This window comes from Sporobolomyces koalae (genome assembly GCF_050403365.1).
Source record: "Sporobolomyces koalae JCM15063 DNA, S_koalae_JCM15063T_v1_ctg7, whole genome shotgun sequence".
NCBI lineage: Eukaryota > Fungi > Basidiomycota > Microbotryomycetes > Sporidiobolales > Sporidiobolaceae > Sporobolomyces > Sporobolomyces koalae.
The window spans coordinates 62239-76673 of NW_027481764.1; the positions used below are offsets into that span (position 1 = coordinate 62239).

At 56.2% G+C, this 14435-nt stretch overlaps 5 protein-coding genes across 5 annotated transcripts; 3 read left to right on the forward strand and 2 right to left on the reverse strand.

Moving 5' to 3' along the window:
- Positions 1-214: 214 nt before the first annotated feature.
- JCM15063_004045 (aldehyde dehydrogenase family protein) lies at positions 215-2593 on the forward strand (the record flags this gene model as incomplete). The annotated part of the gene is made up of 13 exons (XM_076677089.1): positions 215-292; positions 365-666; positions 746-871; positions 938-979; positions 1056-1293; positions 1362-1505; positions 1571-1633; positions 1705-1737; positions 1809-1976; positions 2048-2150; positions 2212-2280; positions 2355-2481; positions 2578-2593. The coding sequence occupies 13 exons, from the start codon at positions 215-217 to the stop codon at positions 2591-2593; spliced, it is 1509 nt and encodes a 502-aa protein (XP_076535608.1).
- A 133-nt stretch (positions 2594-2726) lies between these two features.
- On the reverse strand, positions 2727-6130 carry NIP1 (translation initiation factor eIF3 core subunit c; the record flags this gene model as incomplete). The annotated part of the gene is made up of 6 exons (XM_076677090.1): positions 2727-3207; positions 3281-4089; positions 4171-4689; positions 4754-5184; positions 5258-5671; positions 6031-6130. The coding sequence occupies 6 exons, from the start codon at positions 6128-6130 to the stop codon at positions 2727-2729; spliced, it is 2754 nt and encodes a 917-aa protein (XP_076535609.1).
- Positions 6131-6167: 37 nt separating this feature from the next.
- On the forward strand, positions 6168-7198 carry ATP5 (F1F0 ATP synthase subunit 5; the record flags this gene model as incomplete). Its single annotated transcript, XM_076677091.1, has 5 exons — positions 6168-6230; positions 6323-6344; positions 6494-6545; positions 6624-7111; positions 7188-7198. 5 exons carry the CDS (start codon positions 6168-6170, stop codon positions 7196-7198), a joined length of 636 nt encoding a protein of 211 aa, XP_076535610.1.
- Positions 7199-8423: 1225 nt separating this feature from the next.
- JCM15063_004048 (uncharacterized protein) lies at positions 8424-10617 on the forward strand (the record flags this gene model as incomplete). The annotated part of the gene is made up of 8 exons (XM_076677092.1): positions 8424-8514; positions 8683-8839; positions 8900-8963; positions 9024-9433; positions 9497-9782; positions 9841-9958; positions 10027-10219; positions 10293-10617. The coding sequence occupies 8 exons, from the start codon at positions 8424-8426 to the stop codon at positions 10615-10617; spliced, it is 1644 nt and encodes a 547-aa protein (XP_076535611.1).
- A 1421-nt stretch (positions 10618-12038) lies between these two features.
- On the reverse strand, positions 12039-14357 carry JCM15063_004049 (uncharacterized protein; the record flags this gene model as incomplete). The annotated part of the gene is made up of 4 exons (XM_076677093.1): positions 12039-13424; positions 13484-13721; positions 13789-14054; positions 14121-14357. The coding sequence occupies 4 exons, from the start codon at positions 14355-14357 to the stop codon at positions 12039-12041; spliced, it is 2127 nt and encodes a 708-aa protein (XP_076535612.1).
- Positions 14358-14435: the final 78 nt, after the last annotated feature.

Below are 14435 nucleotides of genomic sequence, written 5' to 3' on the forward strand. Positions count from 1 at the left end.
CCATCTCGATGTTGGAACGTTTGGACGCGCGATAAGGAGAATGTAAGCGCGGACCCTCCCCTAAGCCTCGACGATTTTAAGCGCCGCGAAGCGCCCGTCCCGCCCGTGGAGTTTTTCCCCACCCCCGTTTCGTCGGTTCTTCGCTTCTATGTTCCTCTCCCGAATCGCCTGTCGTTCGAGAACTCTCTTCCAGACTCGCATTCACTACTCGACCATGGCAGTCATACAAGAGATCAAGATTGGATCTAAACGCGTGCAGGTTCCGACGGGCCTTTACATCGATGGAGCCTGGGTCAGCCTTATCTCTTCTATTGCAACGCCGTCCGCTTGATCACATCATTAACTCGCTCCTCGGCGTCGATAGACTGAAGCTTCTGATGGGTCAACTTTCGAAGTGTTGAACCCAGCGACGGGCGAGAAACTGACCGAGGTCGCGCATGGCAAATCGGTCGATGTCGACAAGGCGGTCAAAGCCGCTCGTACCGCATTCAAGACGACATGGGGCAAAAATTCGAGTCCGACTGAACGTGCGAGGTTGCTCAACAAGTTTGCCGATTTGATGGAACGCGACCAACAGTTCCTTGCCGAACTCGAATCGGTCGATGGAGGTAAAGGAGTCAGGATTGCACGAGAAATCGATATTGCAGACTCGATTGGATGCCTCAGGTACAGACCCCACCCTGATCTAGCCAGTTCCGAGCTTAGGTGGAACCATCGAGCTAAAGTTGAGAATCCGTTTCCTCAGGTATTACGCTGGCTGGGCCGGCAAAGTCGCAGGCGAGACGATCGACGTCTCTCCCAAAACCAAGATGGTCTACACGACGCTCGACCCGATTGGAGTGTGTGGGCAAATCATCCCATGGAACTATCCGTGAGCTCGTCCGGATTGCGCAGGTGTCGTCCCTTGCTAATTCTCTCGGCTTTCGACCGTTGGCAGGATCATGATGTGGGCATGGAAAGTCGGACCTGCACTCGCAGCGTCAGTCAGCCCTCCCTGAGGAATTCGCAGCGTATGCAAGAAGCTGACCATCGCTCTTTTGGCTTCGCAACTGCAGCGGCTGCACGATCGTCATGAAACCTTCCGAGCTTTCGCCTCTCACTGCCCTTGCCCTGTGTAACCTTGCCGAGGAAGCAGGATTTCCCAAAGGAGTTCTCAACGTTGTGCCCGGATGCGGAACAACCGCTGGAGCGGCGATCGCAAGTCACATGAACATTGACAAGGTCGCCTTCACGGGTTCGGTAGCAACTGGAAGGAGAGTCATGAGCGCTGCCGCCGAATCCAACTTGAAAAAGGTGAGCAAATTCCTCTGTCGAACGGATTTCAGAGAAATGATTTTTGCTGAGCATTGTCGCTCGACTAGGTGACGCTCGAGCTTGGAGGCAAATCGCCTTCGATCGTGTTCCCTTCGGCCGATCTCGAACAAGCTGCAGCCTGGAGTGCGCTCGGGATCTTTTTCAACTCGGGCCAAGACTGCACGGCTGGTTCTCGCATCCTCGTTCACGAGGCAAGTCTAATTAGCGGTGACCCTCTGTGAATTTGATCAAACTAATATAGTCACTCGCGTTGCAGAGTATCCACGATGAGTTTGTCAAGATGCTGGTCGAAAAGGCAGAAGCGTGTGCAATTGGCGACGTGAGCTTGACACGCTTAGACTCTTTCACAACGATCGACAACAAGCTGATAAAACCCTCTCCGTGTCGTAGCCGCTTGACGAGAAGACTTCCTTTGGACCTCTCGTTTGTTTCCTGTCTCGACGCTATCAGTTGTTGGGGGAAATAGCTCATTCTCGTTGTTTCGTCGCCTGCAGATCTCTTCTGCTCAGCGGGACAAGGTTCTCGCCTACATTGATTCGGGCGTCGAGCAAGGTGCGACTCTGGCCACCGGTGGCAAGAAATGGACCGAATCCTCGGGATACTACGTAACACCAACCGTTCTCGCGAACTGCCAACACTCGTTCAAATGTGTGCAAGAAGAGGTATGTCCTGGTCACGACTCCCTGCCTATGTTTGATTTCAGCTGACCTCGACCGAATTGATCGATGCCCAGATCTTTGGACCTGTGCTCTCTGTCATCAAGTTCTCAACCGAAGAAGAGGCGATCGAGATGGCAAACGACTCTATCTACGGTCTTGCCGCTGCAGTGTTCACAAGTGAGTCTTTCGACATTCCCTCCACGTCTTGAGGTTCATCACTGACGACCAATTGTTGCAGATGACGCGAAACAATCGATGCGCGTGACCGGCGAGCTCGACGCTGGTACCGTCTGGGCGAATCAATACGGTCAGTCTCCTCCCTAGTTCCGTTTCCCAGTAGTCGCTCGTGTTCGCGACTGACAATCTCGAGAGAGGGTTCAGGCATCCTTCACTCGTCCGTACCGTTCGGAGGTATGCGCCAGTCCGGGTTGGGACGCGAGCTCGGTCGCGCAGGTGTGTACGAGTACTGCAACGTCAAATCGGTGCACCATAACATTTCAGAAGAAATGTCAGTGCCGTCCCCTTTTTTCCGTGGGCTCAATTTGCCTCTGGGCTATACGGAAAAGCTGACCTATCCTCAACTGATTGTTTACGCACACTCCAGGTCATGGCCTCTGTAGCGAGACTGCTTTTTGGAGTTACTCTCTGTAGAAAGGAATCCAAAATTTGAAGAGAAACCTGCGTTTTACAGCTACTTCGCATAGAGAACAAGGGGAACAAAAGAGTTCGATCTAACCAGAACCACGGAGAAATCTAAACTTTCACCGTTCGTCCGAGCGAACCACTGTTGAACTGCCTCACAGCACCCCCACGACCCCGTGCGCTACCTCGTCCACGTCCTCCTCCACCTCTTCGTTCCCGACCGCCTTGTCCCCCACCTTCCTTCGAGTCGTTGCCACCTCGTACTCCATCGGCGCGTTGTTCGCTGCTCTGCAACTTCGAGTCCAAGTAACGTTCGGATCCATCGGCCATTTGACTCGCCTTGTCGACGAGTTGCAACGCGAGTCGTTGCAGGTGCGACAATTCGGTCGTCGCCTGGTTCAACACGACGACTCCAGTGACTTGGTCAAGGGACGCTCCGGGAAGGTCCTCGGTCCAGATCATCTTGGACACGAGCGAAGTAACGGTCGAGAGCGGCAGCGAGAACGACGACGAAAGGTGCGCGAGCGAGAGGGTCGAGTAAATCGGCGCGTACGTGAAGAGGTATGTTCGTAGACCTTCTTCTTGAATTTTCCTATGCAAAGAGACAGAAGAGGGTCAGAATTTGCCCAGAAGACTCTCTCGAGGAGAGCAAGGTAAAGGCTTACTTGGCGAGCATCTCCTTGACCGCCTTTTCGTTTTGCATGAGTCCCCACACCTTGATCGAGTGGATCAACTCGACACATTTTTGCCAGTCTCCGCTCTGAAGCGCCTTCGTCGCTTGCATGACGTGATCACGCTTGTTCTCGGGAGGTCCGGTGAACACTTGACGGTTGGCGTAGTCGAGCATGCGACGGAACGTTTTCGAGATGACTCGCTTCTTGAGGAGCTCGGCATCGGTGCTGCACTGGGCCATGAGAGGGACTTCGAGAAGCATCGACGAGACGAGGTACGCGACTTCGAGCAATTCGAGGTTGATGTGCATGTGGAACGGCAGTTGTCGTTGACGTTCGGCACGTTCTTGTTCGGGCGTGAGCACCGAGTAGCGCTGAGCTTGGACTCCCTGGGCGAGGAGTTCCTTGACGCGTTGAGTCGCGAAGATCTCTTGCAGCGTCGATTGGGCTTCGCGGATGAGGCCGAGACGGAACGCGCAGAGACCGACTTGGACGACGGTGCGGTTGTACAGGATCTGCGTGTTGACATCGGCGTTGCCGACGGTGTCTTGGAGATGCGACATGAGGAGCATGTCGCGAGCAGTGTAGTACTCGTCGTGGAGAGCGTAGTGGTAGATGTGAGAGAGCATGGCACGAGTTCGGAGGAGAGAATTGCTCGTCTTGTAGAGGTGGATGCACACCGCGCGAACGAGCGCGATCGCCGAGAACTCGCCCGAAGAGGTGCTCGCTTGGGATTGCCAGATCGTCGAATCGTTGGCGATGGCAGGGAGCGCGGTCTCGAGCGCCTTGACGACAACATCGGGCTAGCAACACCGACACGGCAGAGGGGGATCAGGATTGCAACGAGCCTGACGGGTAGAAGGGGTTATAGGATGCTCGCTCACCTTGCAGTAAATGTGCTCAAGCCGGCGCATGACAACTCGGTCAAGGTGCTCAATCTGCTCGGGGCCCTTGGTCTTCTCGAAGAGGATCTGGGCCTTGACAATGGTCTGGTAGATGACCGTCTCGTCCTTGAGTCGGTCGATGTACTCGCCAGCGTGAGGGTCGAGGTTCTGGAGCGACTTGGTGAACTCGTCGTCGAGGCGGTCAACAAGCGCAATGATCGAACCGCGAACGATCACGACGGGCTCTTCGGCAGAGGGCGAACGCTCGACCTGGTCGTCGTAGTCAGGAGCGGTTTCGCGCACGGCGTAAGACTGCTCAGCAAGGAGGAGGTCGAGCAGGGTGTCGAGGAGTTTCTGAGCAGCGGACCAGGAGTCGAGAGGCATGTGGGTGTTGGTCGCAGGGTTGTAGTCGAGTTGGGCCGAGATGAGGGCGAGGATCACACGGATCTTTTGGTAGGGCGAAGCAGCAACGGTGAGGAGGCCTTCAAGGGTAGCGATTTGAGCGTTGCGGTCGGTGTTCTATTATCGATTGCGCGTTTAATTCTTCCGAATAGCGTTTGTCAAAATAGAGAAATGCACTGACCTTGCGACCACGTTGTTCCATGACCTGGGCGAGAGCCTTGTAGATACCCTCGCTCGAGACAGGAGCGGCGGCGGCCTTGCCCTTGGCGGCACCGACGGTCTCGAAACCATCGTCGTCGGCGTCGTCAACAACAACCTTCTTGACGGCCTTGGGGGTCGGGGCGGCAGCCGCGGGGGCCTCGGCAGCCTTCTCGAACGCTTCAGGGTCCTCCTTGTACTTGTTGAGCTGGGTCTCGTGCTCGCGCTGGGTCTTCTTGACCTTTTGCTTCATCGAGTTGAGCGCCTTGGCGTTGGTAGCGTTCATCTTTTTGCGGTTCTGCTGGGCGGCGGCGAGCATCTCGTCGAGGTTCGAGAGAGCCTTGTAGAAGCCAGAAGGAATGCCATCCGACGTGTTGACCTGGCGCGAAACGAGACGAACAAGTTTGTCGAATTCTGACGTGAGAAAAGTATTGACGCGGTCAGTCTCATTCAGAGGCCCATCCAGGGCGAAATCGAAAGGACGTACCGTTCGAGATCGAGACCCAGTCGTTGATCTTGCCGGCATTGTCGATCGTCTTGACGCACGAGTCGACCTCGTCGACACGCTTGCTCTTGGCCGACTTGACGACCTTGGCGCGCTCGTCGTCGCTCGAGTCGTCCGAGTCGTCGGATGCGGCGCCCTTAAGGAAACGAGAACCTGCGGGCTTCTTTGCCTCGGGCTTGGCGGGAGTGTCATCGTCCGAGTCGTCGTCGTCGGAATCCGAGTCCGAGTCGCTGCTCGAGTCCGAGTCCGAGTCGGAGCCAGCCTTCTTGAGGAGGTTGCGCTTGGGCTTGGCCGCGGTGGTGGGCGCGGGCGTTTCCGATTCAGATCCCGAGGTCAATTCTTCCTCCTCGTCGGAAGAGGACTCGGAGTCGCTGACACTGCGGAAGAAGGACGACACTGCGCGCGTCGTGACAAACAAGGGTCAGTACACTGCTGTCTCTCGAGGCGTAGACGGTGCTCTTGCGCGCGATCGGGGTCCGGTCGCGTAGATCAAGCGAGTTGTGCGCCTGGTCACGTCCGACGAATCTCGCGCAGCTTCTCCCTCGTCGGGGGCACGCAGCTCGTAGACGATAGCTTGTTTGAGACCGTGAGACTCTGGTGCTACGCTTCACACGATGCAGGCCTGGCTCGGATGCGACACGAGTCGGTTCCAATAATTTGGTGAAAGGGCGAATCGAATCGATCGAACCGTGGTCGTCCACGGGCGCTGGCGGCACGCGCGCAGTCGCAACAGCGGGTATGTGGATGCAGCACACTCACTCTGTGGGCTGGGCGACGGTCCCGAGGGTGTGGAGAGTAGAGGAGGACGGCGGGATGGCCTGCAAGCTTTTGCGAGGTCGTCCCCCCAAGGTTCATCACCATCCTCCCGCTCCCGCTCCCGCTGTCGTCCAAGATGTTCGCTCGTCAAGCCCTTCAGTCTGTCCGGGGATACGCTACCCAAGCGTCCAAGCACGTTGTGAGTCTCGCGCCAAGCGCCATCTCGCGGTTGACGCGACCTGATCCGATCTAGCCGGCTCACGTTCGCTCGTCCCGTTCCTCCGCTGCCAGGTTGTGCCCATCCAGCTCAACGGTGAGTCTGCAGCTTCCACAATGCTCTTTGTTGCCTCGCGCAGGCGGCGAGAGTAGACGTCTCCCACCGAGATCAACTCAACCCGCCGAGATCTCCACTGCGGCAGATCATCGAGGCGTGTGTTTGCTGACTCTCTGTCTACTTGTTAGGCCTCGCTGGAAAGTACGCTGGTGCCCTCTACACTGCCGCCGTCAAGAACGAGTGAGTCTCGGGGACTTCCGCATCCTTCGCTTCGGCTTCGTCTCGCCGCCGTGACTGACTCGAGTGTTCCCACTCCAGTGCTTTGACCAAGGTCGAGGCTGACCTCAAGGGCGTCAAGGCTTCGCTCGGAGATGCCTCGGTCCAAGACTTCCTTGCCAACCCCATCCTCTCGACCTCGGACAAGACCTCGGGGATCGAGGCCCTCCTCAAGAAGTCGTCCCCCAAGGGCGCTTCCGACCTCACCAAGAACTTTTTCGAGGTTCTCGCCGACAACGGCCGCCTGTACGAGACCGACAAGGTCATCTCGGACTTCCTCGAGATCATGTCGGCTCACCGTGGCGAGGTCAAGGTCACGATCACCACCGCCGCCCCGCTCGAGAAGGACCTCCAGAAGCGCCTCGAGGACTCGCTCAAGTCGAGTCAAGTGGCCCAGAACGGAAAGAGCCTCATCATCGAGAACAAGGTCAACGAGGCCGTCCTCGGTGGACTCGTGATCGACTTTGGAGACAAGACTCTCGACCTCTCGGTCGCGTCCAAGGTCTCCAAGTTGAACGCTCAACTCCAAGGTGCGCAACCCCTCCGCGACTTGCTCGTCTTTCGGACGGACACTGTATTGACTTTTGCTTGGTCTCGTTCTTGCAGAGTCGGTCTAAGCGGGTCTTTGCACCGCAGAGGAAGGGTTCCGAAGGTTGTGGACGTGATAGAGACATTTCAAAAGTAGTTCAACGGGGTCCGTGAAGCAAACCAAAATCTTCAGCCTTGACCCACGCGCTGCGCTTTGGCTGAGACGATGCTATCTGACCGTGAGATTCTGTTGTATCTGGTTGAGAGATACAGGCAGCTAGGCCAAGCCGTATGCCTGAGATGGAGACGCACACACGATCTTGGCCTTCTCTGTTTCGGTGTTTTCTGACGACTTCCCTGAGAAGCCCGTCGCTACCGGGTAGACTTGTCTTGAGTATGTTGCAGTGATGACCTGTTCCCCGTTCAGCGGCGTATGCAAGTTGTGCGATCTGAGCGTGCAGGGCCCGTTTGCGATTTGACCCCGATGAATGGATTCCCAAGTCTGCTTGTGTTCCGGCTTGTCGTGAACAGGCGTTGAACGATCGAGGGTCAAGCACCTCTTGAGAGTATTGAACTATGAGTCCGGGGTCCCCGTAATGACGTCCTCTGGTCACAACAACCGGGCAAGAGGACCGATGCTTACTAGTGATAGTTTCACTAGGTGTCTTTGTTCCGAGCGTAAAATAGTATTCTGGAGTATGCTTAGGTTTGGTACAGGATTTTCGGGCATTCGTACTCGTCTAGATGACACCTTTTCGGGCGCGCTTGCTGCACCTCGGCACGTGTACCCATGTCAGGTGGAATCCGAGCTTGAAGGCCTCCGCTTTCTTCTCCAGATGCTAGTCAGGTAGCGTCATCAACGAGGCCTTGTTTGGAGCATTCACGCTCAACCTACCCACAGTTATGTCCTGTTCAGCGCGAGTTGAAGGCTGCAGTGCACATGCTTCGGAACCGTGCGTTGCGGCTCGAGCGCGGATCAGTGTAAACTTCTTGCCGCGCTCGCACAATCTCGTCAAGTACCGGCGAATCCCTTCGCAGAACCTGGAGAAACTATAAGCGCGCGGCAGCAGGAGAACAATGTCAGGGTAAAGTCGGGAACTTCGGGCGACTCGGGTCTAAAGAAACTTTGACCTTATCTCGCTGTGCCTGGAACCGCATCTCCCCTCTCCGACTCTCGGTTTACGCTATCTCGCTCTCACACGCACACTCTCAGCACTCTCAATCAACGCCATTGCCGACGACCACTGAACAGCTCTCACATCATTCGAATTCAAGCGCTACCCCAACAAGTTTATTAGCGTGTTATTGGCGACTATGGCGGAAAAAGCTGAACTAGGTCACGAGACCGTCGAGACCCGAGGAGGTAGCGATGGCGACGTCCTTGCTGATCTGGGCTACAAGCAGGGTACGTCGCGGCACTCCTCCATGGCTACTCACCATTGCAAGCGGACCGCCTGCTATTCGCGCGCAAGTGGGGAAATCCGATGCTTTCGCGCGATAGAGTTCAACTCGCTCTCTTCGCCAGAATCCTCTACTGACTGGCTCGACTATGTTTGCTTGCCGTCACGATAAGAGCTCCAGCGTGGATTCTCGACCCTCGAAAGCTTTGGCATCTCGTTCTCGATCATCTCGATTATCACCGGAATCACAACACAATTCGCCTTTGGCTTGTCGAATGGAGGACCCGGGGTCATGAGCGTAGGCTGGATTGTCGTATCATTCTGTACCATGTGAGTCCCTTTCGCAGTCTCGCTCATTTCAGCACGGAGGTTGACGACAAGCCCCGAAAGGTTCGTCGCTCTTGCGATGGCAGAAATCGTCTCGGCAGTGCCAACTTCTGGTGGACCCTACCATGTCAGTCTTGCCTCAAGAATTCAGACTGTTTGTCCATCGACTGACCCAATGCCGAGATAGTGGGCTGCACTTTTGGCACGGACCTCGCATTCTCCCTTCGCAGCGTATGCTACAGGCTACTTCAACCTGTTGGGTCAAGCAGCTGTCACGGCAGGAATCGTGTACGGATGTTCGAGCCTAATCGCCACCCTCGCCTCCCTCCATGGCTTTGAAGTCACGGTCGCGAAAGAAGTTGGAATCTCGGCAGGACTCTTGGTCTTTGGCGGTCTTGTCAACACGTTCGGCATCCGTTTCCTCGCAATCCTGAACCGCACTTCGATCGCACTGCATTCGGTCGGCGTGTTCTCGATCGCAGTTGCGCTTCTTGCAAAGGCTCCGACACACCGCACCGCCAAGGAAGTCTTTGCTACTTTTAGCGATTCGAGCGGATGGAGCGAACGAGCAAGTCCAGCCTACGTCGCAATTACAGGGTACGTCCTTATCGGTTGCAGTCCAATGCGATCCACTGACACGCTCGAGGTTGCTCGTTTCAGAATTTTGCTCGCGCAGTACACCATCACCGGCTTCGATGCCTCGGCGCACATGTCCGAGGAGACAGCGAACGCTGCTCGTGCTGCTCCGCTCGGAGTGATCATGTCGGTCGGAGCGTCCGCTGTCTTTGGATTCTTCGTCCTCGTGTCCTTCCTCTTTTCAATCCAAGATCTCGAAACGACGGTCGACTCGCCGGTTGGACAGCCCGTCTTGCAAATTTTCATCGATGTCTTTGGCCGAACTGGCGCAACGGCTGCCTTTTCGATAATCATTCTCTGTGTCGTTCTCGTAAGTGACCTTCTCTTCTGCATAGATAAGCCGTCCGTTGACATGCTCTTCGGGACAGTGCGGCACATTCTCGATCACGTCCAACTCTCGCATGTATTACTCGTGCGGTCGAGACTCGCTCTTGCCACAGTGGTTTGCGCACGTCAACGACAGATTTGCTTCGCCGGTTCGCACAGGTGCATCCCGCCCCTCTCATTCGAATCGTGCCAAAAAGAGCCTCTCTAACACTCCCTTACTGCTGCAGTATGGCTCGCGGTCGTCCTCGCCTTTATCTTGATCCTGCCCGCGCTCGGTTCGGCGGTTGCGTTCGCGGCGGTCACCTCGATCGCAACCGTCGGCCTCTATTTGAGCTACGCTCTCCCGGTCGTATTCCGCCTAATCGAGAATGAGCGCTTCCTGACGATCCGAGGACCTTTCTACCTCGGCAAACTCTCGCGGTCAGTTTAGGTCTGAGCTCGTTTTGTATCTGACAAGCGCAGGCTTACTGACCTTGTGCCTTTTGAGCGACAGTCCGATCGCCTTGGCAGCAGTCGTCTACGTCGCATTCATCTCGATCGTGTTCTGCCTGCCGACCACCACGCCGGTCGATTCACAAACGCTCAACTACACTCCGATCGTCGTCGGAATCGTGCTGCTCTACATTGTCGTCTCGTGGTTCGCATTCGCGCGCCGGACGTTCCACGGGCCTCGAGGTGACGCCCTGAAGGAAGCATCGCGAGTTTTGGGTCAGAATGCAACGGTTGTCACTCAGTTGAACCGAGAGAGTACGGCGGACAGTGTGGTAAAAGGGAAGGAAGAACCGGGTTCGCAGGTCAAAGAAGTGGACAGTTTGTGATCTATTCGGGAGGATTCTCGTCGCAAGAATTTGGCTATTGCAGTTGCAAAACAATCATTGTTGGAACAATCAAGCAAGTAATTGCGTCCTTGGCGCAGAAAAACCCAGAGCGCTTTACGGAAGAAGCATCGCCAAGGGGATTCCGAGAATCGTTGGATATCGCAGCACTAACGGACATGGTACATAGCACAGAACGAGTTTGAGGACGTGCCAGAGTCTGAGAAACGGATGGGAGCGGTGAATATTTCTGCTCTTGAAACAGTACATTCAGATTCAAGTCGTGCGGAGAATCGTGGTTCTCGCATGGACGGGGAAGCTTGCATTCGAGACGCGAGAGAGGATTGTTGAGCATCACATGCTGGTGAAAGGCAACGAAGGCGAAGACGAGACGGCAACATTCGAGCGCGTCGGCGCTGGACCAATGTCGGAATCTCGAGGCAACGACTTCGCGACGGGGTGAGAGGTTATGCGGCGCAAAGAAGGACGAATCGCCATACAGCTGGAAGGGTTGCCGCTGTTCTTCGATGAACCTCGGCGAGACTGCGACGGTCGTACAAGGCGGTCGAGTCAGCACTCGCCAAGTCGGATTGCTATGTTGATCGAAACCCACAGGCGCATCCACGCAGAGGTGTTCGATGCCTTTGCGACTGCAACGAGGACAAGGCTTGACATTGGCGCACGAGGTGTGCTGTTTCTGAAGGGGAAAGAGATACGGGTTGAGCTTTGGTCTAGCCGTTCTGGCTATGAGAGATCGATTGACCTTGCTGCCCGTACGTGCTCATCGGAACCTGTTAGCTAGAGAAGCACGTCAAGGTATAGAAGGCGCACTCACCAAGGAATGCATACTCGACTGACGAGCTTGAGCCCGACCCTTGATGAGCGCGACTTGACGACGACAATCTTACGCTCGCCTCCCTCCTTCTCCAATTCTCCAGCTCCAGCTTCCGAGTCTTTCGAATCTAGAGAGGGAGTTGACCAGAGGGAATTGTCGCATGTTGAAACAGACGGAGGTCGTAGGGCTGGGGTAACGAGGTAGCGCGCAATGTCTAGTGAGCGGAGGGAAGGAAGGCGGATCGGGCGCGTTGAAGACGAGCTGTGCATCCTCAAACTCGTCATTGTACTGGATGGCTGGCTCTATAACGCACTCGCTCCAGTGTCTGGGCGAATCCATGAGGAAAGAGGAGGGAGAAGGAGAAAGGGCGTGGGGATGTGCCCTATGAGGGGGGCAGCCTATCGACCGCGTGGAGAAAAAGACGGTCATGTGACGGTGATTGGGGGCTGAGCCGCTGCAGGCGAGTAAAAGGTTGGGGTAAATGAAGGGGACAAAGCTCCTCCGCGGAGTGTGATTTCGAATAATCCGGGTTGGCCGACGAGCACGATGTCGAATGCGCAGTCAGAGTCGGACGTGGCGGGGATTTGTACTAAGTGTTGGCGAACCGCAACGAAAGAGAGCTTGGAGCCCGACCTAATTTCCGTGATTGCGTCGAGCGAGGTGACCAGGCCGGCTCTCCGAACAGCGCCGAGGTGGCGAACCTACTCGAACCACGGCTTTCTTCCTGACTCGCCCGTTCCAGCTCTTGCATGACTACCTTGGCCCCTCTCAGCAGGAGCTCTGCCCGCTCGTCTCCCTCCCTTCCACTCGCGAGGAACTCCTCGAGTGAGTTACCGTATGACGCCGAATTATCGCTGAGAGCGACTTGAGCTGCTTGAGCGAGAGCTTTCGAGCGCCCACGCATGATCCTCGCGAGTGGCTGCGAAGCGACAGTGCAAGACCTCGTAATTGTGACGACGACCGGCAGATGAGGCGTCGTGGCCAACGCGTCGATCACGAGCGTGCATCCTCCAAAAGGCCCCGGGCTCAATGCCATATCTGCGTAGCCGTCGTCCGGGAACAACGGCGAATCCTCGGGCCGTCCGCGCTGCTGCGGAGCGTTCGAGCGGTCCGCATTGATTATTACTTTTGCCTTCCAACGACCGCTGCCAGAACCTCCCACCTCTTTCTCCGTGTGCTCGGAAGCGATATCGAGAGAAGCAGGAGCGACATCGTACTCGATCCGCCAGCCGCCGGGCTTGACGTGCTCGATTTCCACGTCAAACCGTCCGCCGAAGGTTCCTCCAAAGAAGCGTATCTTGATTTCATCATCGCCACTTTGTTCGAGCGAGAAGATGACGTGGTATTTGGCGCTGGCGGCATCGAAAGCTTCCTCGCGGAGTCTGATCCCGTGAAAATCCCTCACGAGATACGGCGCAAAACCTTGCGTAGACAGGAACCGGCCAATCGAAGCGATCGAGAGCGGGAGATGTACCGAGAGTTGCTGCAGCATCGAATGAGGCAGATTGTAGCCTGGACGGGCGCGAATCACCATGCTCACAGCAAGTCCAGGCCGATTTGCCGGAGGAACTACGGGATATCGGGATTGAATGTCTTTGGGAATCGACGGCACTGTGGTGAGAGGGAAGGGGAAAGCTGATTCAGCCTCAGGCGGGCTGTTCGCTATACTGCTAGCGAGGGTTGAAGTCGACAAAGCCTGCTTCAGTGGAGGCGGTGCCGGCGGCTGCGGTGCGTGCAAGGGGGCAGAAAAGCTATTGAGCGCAAGGGACGATGGCAGTGGAGGTTGAGGGGCGAGGAAAGTGTGCTGGACATTCAGGACCGAAGCAGACGATTTCGTGCGGCGATGCGCCGGGCGAGTGGGAGCAAGGTTGACAGCGGGTAATTGCGGTAAAGGAGGAGGTTCGAAGTGCGGAGGTCGAGGCAGAGATCGAAGGGCAAAGCCATTCAGTATGACCGAAGTTCGAGATGCTGAAGCCTGGATGAGGTAGACATGGTGAGCTATCGCAAGAGAAGATCGTTGAGTAGTGTACGAACCGGTACGAGAGCATCATCCACCGAGCAGCCAGCGACAAATAGCACATCCTCTCTGCCCGGACGATCGTCTGCTGCGATGGTCATGACCATAGAAGCATCGCGATCGGCGACGAACTGTCCTCGGATGTACATGTGCAATAATGTATCGGTCTCGCTCAGCAATTCGACAATGTGGCTGCGGCCCTGCTCGAAACGCGGGTCCCAGACCGCACGAGCACCTAGCGACGCGATCGTTGCGCTGCCGGATTGGATCAACGTCAGCTTCGGCCTCAAATCGTCGAGCTCGAGAGTACAGACATGCTCACGCTACGTCTTCACGCTTCCAGCTACCCTCAATCCATCCTTCTCCGCGGAAGAAGGGTAGAACGTCTGCCGCTCTCGCACCATATTCCATCCCGGGAGAGGTGACCCCGTTCCGCAGGCCCCCTGTAACGTGCATTCTGCCGTCGAGGGGCGATCTGAACGTCCCGTCCGCGGTTTCGCCATCAGGCACATCGAGCCGAAAGATGCGAATGCCGTTCTTCGTCGTCTGATGGGTCCAGCCATAGGAGGCGAGGTTCGCAATGATCCCCTGGAGATACGCAAAGTGTAAGGCCCCGTCTTGGCTCGATAACCGTGAGATGGCAAGCGAATGTACCTCTCCCCGAAGTTCCTCCTCAGACTGTTCGTCCTCGTTCAGGCGTTTTGCTGGCGTGATGGCTTGGTCCGACAACACCTTCAAGGTCTCGAGAGCCGTCCCGATACTGCGTGCATGCCTGTGAGCCGAGCTAACGCCAGATCGGTGCGATGTTGAAGCATGATCGTTCGCGGGTTTAGTGGGGAAGCGGTCCGGTACCTGCACCGACTCGGGCGCCGGAAATGTGAACGCTTGCATGCTCTTCCCAGACAGGGAGGATGTTGACTTGAAAGGCAGATCGACGCGATCGCGCATGTTCGTTCATTCGAGCAAGGA